This window comes from Cyrtonyx montezumae, unplaced genomic scaffold (genome assembly GCF_038088225.1).
Source record: "Cyrtonyx montezumae isolate F1298 unplaced genomic scaffold, pur_monq_1.0 scaffold_36, whole genome shotgun sequence".
Classification (NCBI taxonomy): domain Eukaryota; kingdom Metazoa; phylum Chordata; class Aves; order Galliformes; family Odontophoridae; genus Cyrtonyx; species Cyrtonyx montezumae.
The window spans coordinates 4,120,774-4,133,025 of NW_027072041.1; the positions used below are offsets into that span (position 1 = coordinate 4,120,774).

Consider the following 12,252-nt stretch of genomic DNA (forward strand, 5'->3'; position numbering starts at 1 on the left):
GTCATAGATAAATACATTGCAGGATTTTTTTTTTATTTTATTTTTTTCAGTAATAAGAAGATGAACAACTTCTTCCATTCTTTTGACCCTAGCATGCAAAACCTAAGTAGTAAACTAAACATTCATGAAAGATTAATTACTTAGGAAATTAGTATCTTCTTATATTTCAGTCAGTGAAACTCCACCAGCACCATCCGTTCAGTGGCAGACCGGACAAAGTTGATGTGGATAACACTTTATCGCAGACCATTCAACCTTCAGACAGTCCCCTATACTGAAGGCATCTGGAGCAGCCCTGTGAAATACAGTCACAATGCCTAAACATGAAAATCCAGACACCAATGAAGGAAATGGTAATTACAACTATAATTATATATCTGAAGCATATATTATTTTTCTGCATGTAGCTCAGCATTGTGAAAGTTTTGTTTTCTTCTTGTTTCTTTTGATGCAAATTTGTTTTTATCATAATTCTTCATCTTTTGTTCAAATTTGTGTTTTACTTCCCTGTTGAAGACAGCTTTGCTGTAAGTTGCTTAGCTAAACGATGGCTCTTCCATGAGTAAGTAAAGCAAAAGTGTCCAACCACAGTCCAGTTACTTGTTATACATTTATATGCAGATGGATGGAAAGACTGAGAAAATTAGAGTATTTTGTGGCTTCTGTAAGACACGTAAGTGCAATAGCACTATTGTTCATTCCTTTCAACATCTGGTGCTAAAATCAAGAGCATACTTTATAGTAAGATAATGCATTAACAATAATTCTGTACTGACACTGGAATGATTTGGATATAAGAAATGTTTATTGTAGGATGACAATGATCTGATTTTTTCTTACTAAGTGAAGAACATCTCAATAATATTGGACGTGCTCTTAATTCTCGTGGATGATACTCTTCTTTCAAAAGAAAGATCAAAAATATTTATTTTTTTTAATATAGGGCTGGCATGACATTCAGCATGGTAGAAAATGGATGAGTTCTTTCTTGCTAGGTCTTGCTAAATACTAGGGTGGATACTATGAAGATGGGCTTTCTGTTTTTTTTTTTTTTTTAATCCACATTCATAGTATAAAATAGTAGTAAAATAAGCTATGCTTCTGTAGAAAAATTCCGAAGGGACTTAAAATTTTATCAGAATACAACCCATAGTACATTTAATTGTTATAATGTTCTTTTTCCTCTTGTGTGAGTATCCTTTCCCACCCCCCCTTTTTTTTTTCCTACAAATACTTTTGAAATATTTCCCAAGTAACTCAACTTGCTAACTGAGCTTCTTTTAACAAGGAAGAAAAACAGAATTTAGTGTATTGTAGGTGTAAGATTTTTTTCTTGCTAGAATATAAGCTGTTTTTTTTTTCATATAAAATCATGCTTCATATAGACTCATGATAACAGTACAATGAATGAAGAGAATAAGTTAAGCAAATCACATTTCAGAACCTGAAAAGGTCAGATTGATATCATTTACTATCATTTCACATGTGCCAGGCAATGGATATTTAATTTTCTTATCCTAGTTCTTTAAGTTAAGACTTCATTGAGAAGGAAAACAAGGAACTCTTGCCCCCAGTCAAGCCAGCGAGGGAAATGGATGTGCATCCACAGGGATAGTAGCTTGGAAAATGTTGTCTATGCTCTCCTGAAGAAGGTTGAATTTCTGAGAGATTCTTCTTATGTACTTCCTCAGCCTTCTGTGAGAAACAATTCTAACACCCTGTAGTGTTTAAGTACAGCTCAAAAGGAAAATGGAAGAGCAGACTGTGGTTAGACAGATTCCTGCTGCCAGCTTCCGTGCATGGTTGATCTATGCTGCCTAAGTCTGTTGTTTCAGCAGAACATTTAGAATATATTTGTGATTTTTCCTTACCAGTGGAAAACCAATCAGCAATTCATAGATGTAAATCAAAATAAAATGATTTTTTCCCTGTAGATCCCACCTGTAATTTTCAAATGTTGACTGGGCTAAAAGTACTTGTAGTTAGTTTTACCTAACTTAGGATAGTTTCAGGGGCAGTATTCTCATAAGGTTTGCTTTCCACAAGTATGGCTATGAAATTATTTTCTCTTCTTAAATGAATTTACTGGAAACCTAAGAGATAAATGAATTCTGAAACATTGAAGATTGTAAAAATTTTCAACAATAGATTGCCTCTGTTTCCAGTCAACTAGTTCATTATTGTTGAATCTCAGCTTTACAGTCAAAAAAATTTTTATCCAAACTTCACTGGAAATCTGTTGGTCTTCCTTAGCTCCTTTTGGAGTTTTGGTGTTTCAAGTGTGTGACTCAACTCTTGTTCAAATATTAAGCTTCCAAGGGTCTAAAATTTTGCTGAAAAGTGTACTTTGACACACATGAAAATCTTATATGATTACATGAGGGGTGGAATAAAAAGGTGAAACAAATCCATTCAGTCTCTTTTTACTGTTTCTAAATGACAGAAATAGAACTGTCTTTTTGGCCAAAGTACACTGGTAGACATGATATTCTACAGTTCACTGATGGGAACATCCTTTACTAGGTCAGGAAATAAGATTTTAAGTCAGACATAATATTGCCTTGTACTTCAAGCAAAGTCCATTCTTCTGACCCCACTCCTCAGTTTCCCTTCTCCTATACCAAATGTGTGCCATACTGTTTCTATTTGTGTTTTGGAAATACACTGAGATAAGGAGATCTCTAGTATTAAGGTCTCAAATCTTTGATGAGTGCACCAGTTGACTCTTCTGCTGTAGATTTTCCTTGAGTTCTGGTGAATTTTACATCAGTTGCTTCTTGTGATATTTTTCCTCACAGTAGTGCTGTGAGGCAGTGCATTATTTACCTGAGATAATATTATGGAAATTATGTAAATACCAAGAATTGAATTTTATACAGACCTGCCTATTCTTTATGTCTGAAATCTCATGAGAGTTAGTTGTCCTCATGGCTACAATTTCTGTTTTTTGGTCACCCAGTTTATTAGCTGTCTCTGCTGACATCTTTCTGGCACTGGAAAAAAATCCAGTTTGAGCTGAAAATAAAATATAATGATTGCCTGCAGGACACTGTCTGCATGTGGTCCATTTAATTGGCTTAAAGGTTAATTAATAAGTATAAATTTATTTTTTTACTTAAAAAATAGGATAGACTTAAAAAGAATCTTATAACATTTTTAGATTTATACACAAATCTGATGTTTTTTTCAAGGCATGGATACTCAGAATTGCTTAGCAGCAGTCAATTTTTCACAGTAGCATTTTAAGCAGTATTATTACAATAGTGGGCCATGTTTCATGGAGTAGTTCCAAGAATCATTATCACTCCCATAGTGAGAAATTAAGGCAACGTTGTTACATAAAAAAAAACGTTAAAAGAAAGGCATGAAATCTGGCAGATGTCCTCTGGTAATGAAATGCAAATGATTTGGGAAGATAAGAATAAAACATTTCCTCTCTATGCTAATTGGCCACTTCACAACAATGATTCCTATAGTTTTATAGATTGCATTCTGTGTTTAATATTTTCATAGCCAACCTGCTAGCATTTTAAGCTATCTCCTAAACTGTCTTCTGGGATGAATGTTCTGTCTCTAACTTGTATATTATTCTGAACTGACATTCAGTACACTCTCCTCTAGTCTAGCTGGCTCATGTCCAGCTATAGTTTAAAACATAAGTAAGACTTCAAGAGATGTGACTCAGATCAGACTTCTGTTGCCCTTAGTCTGGAATAATGACAAAATTTACCTTATACTACTTGGGAAAAGAAATCATAAGTGATTAGCTTTTCTAGAGCAGAGGGAGTTATGGAATAGAGATTCAAATATCCCTAATAATATACATATAATTGGGGCTGGATGCAGTATCCAGGAAGATGTGACAGCTAAGCAATAGTTTGCTCTGATTTCTTATATATTCAAGTTATCTGACAAAGCACAATTACCCAAAATGAGCATTGTGAGTGCTAACACTGTGAAGAAAAGAGGTCTGATAAACTCAAGGTCTGGAACCTTGAGTCATTCTAGATATTGCTGTAGGATATGTGCAATTTGTTTTTAGTCAATGCTTTGATGAACTTTTGATCGGTAAGATCACATGAAGTTTAAAAAACTAGAAGAAAAGTTGTATACCTAAAAGGATCCTGCACAGTGATGATTTTGTTTCTGCATCAAAGGCTATACATTCCTACTTTAAGAAAATAATTTTTGGTGCCCTTTGTTTTTCCTATAGCATAGTAATACAGTGCCTGAAGAATGTCCCTCTAGTATTTCTGTATGTTGTGGTATATTGAAGAACATTTAAACTTAGGGATAAATTGCATTTAGATATAGAACTCCTATGACATGTAATTTGTGCATAGCTGAAGTACTTCTCCAATACTTTTCCAATTAAGAAAGGATTTGCCACTAGCAACTGAAGTGCTGAGTTATGACCTGCTTACCTTCTTACTTTCCTCTTTTAAAAGTATTACTATGCTAATAATATGAAATAGCTTTCAAATAGTAATACCATTCAGCTCATTCATATTGCTCTTATTGCTTAAATATCAAACCACTTAACAATGTTCTTTTTGTGATTTGAACAAATCCCACAAATGAAACAAAAGCATTTTTAATAAAAACTGACTAAATTGCAGATTTGCAGGGGTAGCTACAAATGAGTGCAGGGCTGGGTATCTATGTAGCTTATATAAATTCATGCATACATTCTGTTCAAGATAGATCTTAGGTGTATTAAGGAAACTTTGTCCCCTTTCTTAATGACTGTTTTTCTCTTGAAGTTCTAGATCTACTCTGAGCTTCAGCTTTTCTAGTGACACAGTTCATGTCACACAGTACAACACAGAGTTTTGTCTGTCTTCTGCTTTTTAAAATTAAATCCTGTGCAATGCTTCCTGTATCACCCCTCAAGACCTGGGAGAGAATTCTCATTCTCTATATACAGCAGAAAGAGAGTAATATGCCCCAGACTTTTTTTGTTTCTGAATGTTTCACCAAAATTTGTGTAGCTGCGTACAGCACAGGGAACATTTAAGTGCTTTTGATGTGAATCATAGCAATGTGTATACCACAGAGAACTCACAATAATTGTCTTTTTAAGATAAAAGTTTTGTTTTCTTTTAAGTGTAAGCTCAGAAACAAATTGAGTGAGTTTTATATCTGTAGGTAAGCATGGGTCTGTGGAGGCAGGAGTGTTCAGAAGTTTGGAGATAAAATTTTAATTTTTTTCCAATATCATTTTTGAAGACAGACTTGCATTTCTATGGGCGACTGTAGTACCCACTACTATTTTAGCCACATGATTCCACGTTATCACTATTTTTTTCTAGACTCATTTTGTGGAAATAACCACTCTGATTTTATTTCATGTTTATTTTTTCTTTTTCTTAATTTCTTCAAAAACTTATTATCATTTTTGTATCTGTAAATTTCTATGAAAATAGATATAAACATTCAGGCCTCACTATTCAGATATACTTCCTCCTAACAGCATGCCTGTTAATTTCTTCAAGAATCAAGTAGTTTAAATAAAAGTAATTTCACCTGAATTACTTGATTCAGACTATCACTTTTTTTTACCCATATGAGATTAAAATTAAGGTTCAACATCTACATTCTACTATATTTAATCTTGTATTACATGGTTCACAGTTAGTTTTACTATTATAACACACTTTCACTGGTAACACACATTTCAGTGTACATGATAAACCTCTATCTGTTTGCTTGTTGTACGTACTCATCTTCACAATATCTTCACTGAGGTCAATCTTGCATCTTTGAGCACTTCCCTGGGAATTTCTGTTTTGCTAGAGATCAGCAAAAGCATTAGATGCAAATAAAAAACCATGCCCCATTGTGGCATTCAGAGTATCTGTTTAGATGTGCCTGTTGTCATCTTTGCAGGCTTTCAATAGCTGCATAATGATCTTTGTTAAATGGAGATCTAGTTACTGTCAGCAACAGAAGGCATATGTCCAGAGAGAACAAAGGAACACTTATTTTCCCATACCACTGATGATATTATGATAACAGTTTTTACATTGTCTTATAAAAGAATATTGTGCAGGTGCTGTTGTATTGATAGTAATCATGATTACAGTAAAATGCTTTGTGAAGGGAACTTTAATTCTCTTCATAAAATCCTAGGTTTAGAATGCCAGTCAGATTCTGTGTAATAATACTTTGCATGTTGCTGTACACAGTAAAACAATACAGTAGATTCCTTCTTGTTTCCAGTCTTGCATATTTTAATATTTTTCTTTGATACTACATAGAACTAAGAAGTTGATCCTGGCAGTTAGCTCTAACAGTCCATAGATAAATCAATTTGTTTATAATTTTTCAGTTAATCTCTTGTAACTTCATAAAATCTATGAAAGTAACTAGAGAATGGGTGGAGAAAGAAAAAATGTAACGAAGAGTCCAGAAGACTTACACATTGGTGAAGAAGAAAAATAAGATTCTTGGCTGAAAAATGCAGCATACAGATCACAACACACCATCTGTCCTGTCTGTACAGGGGGAGAGCATACCTATATGTATAGAAAATATATATTTGAACATACACGCTGTATTGGAGCCTAATGACAGCTGTCTACTTGTAGTCAAGGCAATATTTCCTAGTCATTAATCTCTTACTGCCACATATCTATACATATTCTACTGGCATGCTGTTCCACATCTACAAACTCAAACAAGGATATCTGAAGAAAACCTGTCAACTCCTAACTTTGCAGGTATTATTTGCACTGTTTCTGAAGGTACACTGCTGTTGAAGACCACAACCAGCTTCGGTAGTGACATGATATGTAATACGCAGTAATATGATATGAATGTACATAATAATGATGTACACATGCACATGATAGAGAGGAGTGTTTTTCTTCTCCATAAGTATATGATCCTGGTCTCAGAATGTACAGGAACTGGATACTGTCTTGGACAATGATGAACAGTAGGAACAACTTCTCTTGTTGAACTTGAGACCAAAAAACGAAAACAATGGATCCACTCCAAAACAAAGATGTCTCTATGCAGAAATACTACTGTTTTTTTCTAAGTAGGCTCTCCCTTCAAAATCCCCTAAGTTTCTGTCTTCTCTTGAGGGACGGAAGAAAATTGTCATACACCATACAACAGATCTGTGTTAACTTCTGTGAAAGGCTCAGAGATTTGGTGTCTGAAACTGAAGATCTGAGAGCAACTCTTTTCTTTCCCCTGGGACTGTGTTCTTTCAGCAGTGCTATAGCTATAAAACTTCATGCCCTCCAGTCAGTCAAATCATATAAATGACTCTTCTAATATTTAATCTCAGCCAGTGCTCATCTTTCACATATCTGAGAAAATCTAAGAATTGATTGAGAATCATTTTCATTTTCCTTCAATTATTTCTTCATTTACAGGGTGCTGCTGCTTATGATGTTCCTTTTTTAGGGTCCTCCTTTCCTACATATTTACTCTCAAAGATTAAGTTCTTTATGCCATCACTTTTAGTTGTACTTATTTTAGTAAAAGGAAAAGGTAAACAACTTGTTGAAGGAAAACAACTTTTTTTCCCCTTGTTTTCATCTGATTTCTAGAAAGCTACTCTGCTTTTTCCAAAAAGCTGGATTTGTGGAATTGTGTAAAGGAGCACAATGTGGTCATTCCTAAGAATTTCTTAAAAACCCTGCATTCTCATTGACTAATCCACACTTCACATGCACTGGCTTTTGTTTTCTAATCACAGATGGCAGTGACATTGACAAAGAAGAAGATAATGCTGCTGAGGATCAAGAAAAAGACAAAGGAGCAGGTCAGTAGGTGTGGATAACTTTGAGTCCACATTCAGTCATCTATGTGAAACAAGGAGGAAAGGTCTCTCAATAACATACTACCTTATCTCATGTTTTCATTTCTGTCACAGATAAAGAAAGGAGGAGAGCAAAACCAAGAACCAGAAGGGGACGTGCCAGAGGAAGAGCCAGGCATGGTGGTGAGGAGAATGGAGGTGATGAAGATGGGCCAAGAAGAGCTGGGCAACGCAGGCAAAGAAACCGGAGAGGACGGGGACGAACAGGTGGAAATGAGGGCAGTGATTCTGAGGGGGACCCTACAAAAGCCAGGAAGAATCAGGCAAATCAGAAATCGAAGGAAGATGATGAACAAGAGGAGGATGAAAAAGGGGGTAAGAGTGGGAAAGGCAAAAATGAGAAGAAACAGGACAAAAAGACTGATAAGAAAGGGAAAAAAGAAAAGGCCAACAAGAAGAAGAAGGACAAAAAGAAATCAGGATCTGGGTAATTCTATATGTATATATTAATATAAAACAATTGTTGCCTTATGTAAAACCTGCTTTCATTTATAGCTGTGAAATGCCAAGTGTTCGCATGACTCCTGTCGAAGCTGAACAGGTTTTATTTTATTTTATTTTTTTATGGAGTGAGGAAATTCTGACTGAGTGGAGTGGAAATTGTCCATAGAGCCAAGTCCACCATAGTGAAATGTGGTCCAGAGGCTGTCACAGGGCCAGGGTGGAACTTTTGAAAATGATAATACAGACAGTTCTGACACCACCGGTATCCTGAGGATTATAGACAAACATGGTAAAGCAGAACAGGACCTTCAGCTCGGATCCCCCTTACTGTAGTTAAATGTCCCAAGTTTTTAAGCTGTTCCTATGGTGTGACAGAGGAGGGAATAAATGACAGAGAGTGACAGTGAGATCCCCTACTTTTTTCCTAAGCAACCTAACAACCAAAACAAAACCAAATAAAAAGCCTGAACCAAACACTCTTCAGAATCTCAGGATCTAGTTCTATTTCCAGTGCAGAATAAAATTCTTGAAACTTTTGAGAAGATCAAGTTCTCATGTTCTAGCCAGGACTGAGTCAGCTTTTTGTGACAGACAAATGCTGAAATTTCTTGTGTTCAGAACCATGAACAGAGATGAAATTTTCCGAAGTTTGTCTACCACTTAACACCCACAGAAATTTTCCTTATCACTTTTCCAAAGTATGTAATGCAACCTGGAGTCTTTGGAAAATTACACTGACCTAGAACACTTCTGAAAACTCTTTATTCTTTTTCTGTCATCCTGGTGTTTTCTGGCAGTATATCCCTTCTCATGATATTTCAGGAAACAGTCTCTGAGAACAGTGTATGAAAGAGATAATGGAATTCAGCATGCTTTTATCAATGGAAAGGAACAGAAATTTTCTTTCCTCCATTCAGAATTTACTACAGCTGTTTGTGTTCTGAAAGGCATCACTTGAAAGCACAGCAGGAGTCAGGAGGGAAAGAAAATACAATGATATATGCTGCTGCATTAATTTGTTCACAGTCCCATTTCAATACATTTCTAGTTCACTTCCCTTTCCTAGAAGAATGACTAAAATCTTCCTTTGTGCTGGCTTTTCTCTGTGGTACCAGTTGTTCCCTATTGTGCAATTTCCTGTACTCATAAGCAGCAAGCTGGAATTTGCCAATCCATGTTCCTTTGCTTATTGCTGTTGTCATCTCTTGCAAGCATTTACTGGGTGTTAATTAAAAAAAAAAGCCATTTAAGGTATAAACTTGAATGAGGGTGTAATGTTTTGAAAATATTAAAAAAATCTGAACATAAAATATACATGTTTAGGCTGAGTAATCTTAGTTTCTACCTAAATCAGCACATTGCTCTTGAAGTAGAAAGTGCAACATTTGAAGAAAATCTGATGATGCTCTGGAAGATACTTCAAGAACTTTATATTCTTAGATACATAGGGGACAAGCTGACAAGATTATGCAGTAATAAATACAAGAATATTTAAAAATACTTTCAACAGAAGAAAAAAAACAACAACAAAATAAATTATGATGGTTAACTATCATTCACATGAAAGATTTGCAGACCTTCTGAACAGAATAGAATCATGTGAGCATAGAAATGTAGCCTGTTTCACAAGTCTGTGAGGCCCCACCATAGCAAAAGCTAAGTATTGTTTAAAAGTATGTAATAGAATCATAGAGTTTTTGAGTTGGAAGAGACCCTTAAAGGTCATCTAGCCCAACTACCTTGCAATGAACACAATCCAAAACTAGATCATGGTGCTCAGAGCCCTGTCCAACTTGACCTTGAATGTCTCCAAGATGGGGTAACTGCCACCTCTCTGGGCAACCAATGTCTCATCACTCTTATTAATGTCCTTTTTAATAGCTAAAATTAGAGACAAAACAAAACAACTACATAACAAAGTAAAATTAATATAGAGAATACAGAAGATCTGATATAATCCCACAGAGGAATATACAGAGAAGAATACAGGTATGTCGTCCTCAAGTGCAGAAGATAAGATCAGGAAAGCCAAGGCACAGACAGAGCTGAACTAGGTGAGGGATGTGAAAAATAACAAGAAGGATTCTGCAGGTACAGCCAGGAAGAGAGACCAAAAAGCATTCCCCCTCTTATTAACAAGGATGTAGAACTGGCTTCCTCAGTCATGGAAAAAGCTGAGGTGCTCAGTAAGTGCTTTGACTTGGTCTTCACTTGTGTCCAAGCTCCCCATGCCTGCCAGGACCCTTATCCTCTAGGTGAGAGGAACAGATTCTGTCCCACTGTAACAGTGGAACAAGCCTAAGACCTTCTCCTAAAACAATGTATTTAAGTCCATGGGGCCAGATAATATGCATCCCAGGGTTCTGAGAGAGATGGCTGTTGTAGTTGCTGAGCCACTCCATCATATTTGAAAAATCATGGATATCTAGTGAAATCCCTTGTGACTGGAAAAAGGGAAACTTTATTCCCATTTTTAAGAAAGGGAGGAAAGATGACCCAGGGAACGACAGGCCATTGAGCCTCACCTCTTTGCCTGGGAAGATCATGGAGCAGATCTTCCTGATTACCATATTAATGCACATACGATACAAAGAGGTGATCTGAGACAGCCAGCATAGCTGGTGGCCTTCTATGATGGAGTGATGGCACTGGTCAGGGGAAGGGGGATGGATGATGGAATTGAGTGCACCCTCGGCAAGTTTGTGGACAATATCAAGATGAGTGGTGCAATTGATACACTGAGGGGAAGTGAAGCCATCCAGAGGGATCTGGACAGGGTGGAAAAGTGGGCCTGTGTGAACCTGGTCACAAGACCAAGTGTGAGGGGTTGCATTTGGGCTGGGGCAATGCCAGGTATTTATACAAACTGCGGGAAGAACTCCTGGAGAGCAGACCTGTGGAGAAGGACTTGGAGGTCCTGGCGGATGAGAAGCTGGATGTGAGTCAGCAGTGTGCACTTGCAGAACAGAGTGCCAACTATATCTTGGGCTGCATTACAAAAGGGATGTCCATCAGGGAGGAAGAGGTGATTGTCCCCCTCTACTCAGCTCTTGAGAGCCCCCATCTGGAGTACTACATCCAAGCCTGGGGCCTCCAGCGCAAGAATGATGTAATGCTCTTGGAATGGGTCCAGAGGAGAGACACTAAAATGGTCAGACAATGAACAGTTGCTTTTTGGCTAGGTACTGAATTCAGTAGATTCTGCTTTTGTTACCCTTTTACTACATTCTGCTTTTCACCTTAACCAGGAACAACTCTTTGTAACTAATTTTGTCTGTTCAAAGAAATCCTAGCTGAACTTTGTGCTCATACATATTTTGAATCTTTTTTTTTTTTCAACCTGATTGAAATTTTGATCATCCCATCATGAGTTTCATAGGGTAATTCTATGGCAAAGAGCCCATTTCTGGATCACTGTTATAACTTCCACTCTTAGATGTGATTGGTATCTCTTAGTGGGGTGTGAGGAGGACCTCTATCATCCCCAAAATATTTTGACAAATTGCTCCACATAGTCTCTTTGAGGACCTGTGATATTTCTCAATTTCTGTGATTTTCCTAGGTTCAAAAGCGAGATTTTTGTTCTTTACTGACTTGTCTAATTGTGCTGATTGGTCTCAAATAGTTAGTATACCTGGTAGTAACCATTGCTTTCAGCTATACGTAGAAAGGTAATATTATATTCTCCCTAATCTGTCCATTTCTGTTTTTATTGCGAGCAAATAAACTTAGTTGAATTATTGGAGGATATGGAGCTTATGCAGAAGTCCAGAGGTACATGAAAGAATAAGGCAGTACTGGAACTGCATCTTTTGGTACTAGGAAGTGGCAGGGTGTGTTACAGGGATTATCACTAAACAGTATAATTTTCTCACACACAGAAAGAAAAACATAGTTAAATTTATTCAGTTATCACTCTAGTGTCCTATTGCTCTTTCTTCTGAAAATATCCAAGCTCCAAGAAAACATTT

At 36.5% G+C, this 12,252-nt stretch overlaps 1 protein-coding gene across 1 annotated transcript in view; it reads left to right on the top strand.

The window, feature by feature from the left end:
* The first annotated feature begins 222 nt into the window (after positions 1-222).
* TMC1 (transmembrane channel like 1) overlaps positions 223-12,252 on the top strand; it is a 53,644-nt gene continuing 41,614 nt past the window's right edge. Inside the window, 3 exon segments of the mRNA XM_065745458.1 lie at positions 223-353; positions 7,715-7,780; positions 7,892-8,264. Coding sequence (XP_065601530.1) covers positions 314-353; positions 7,715-7,780; positions 7,892-8,264 — 479 coding nt within the window. The 5' untranslated portion in view covers positions 223-313.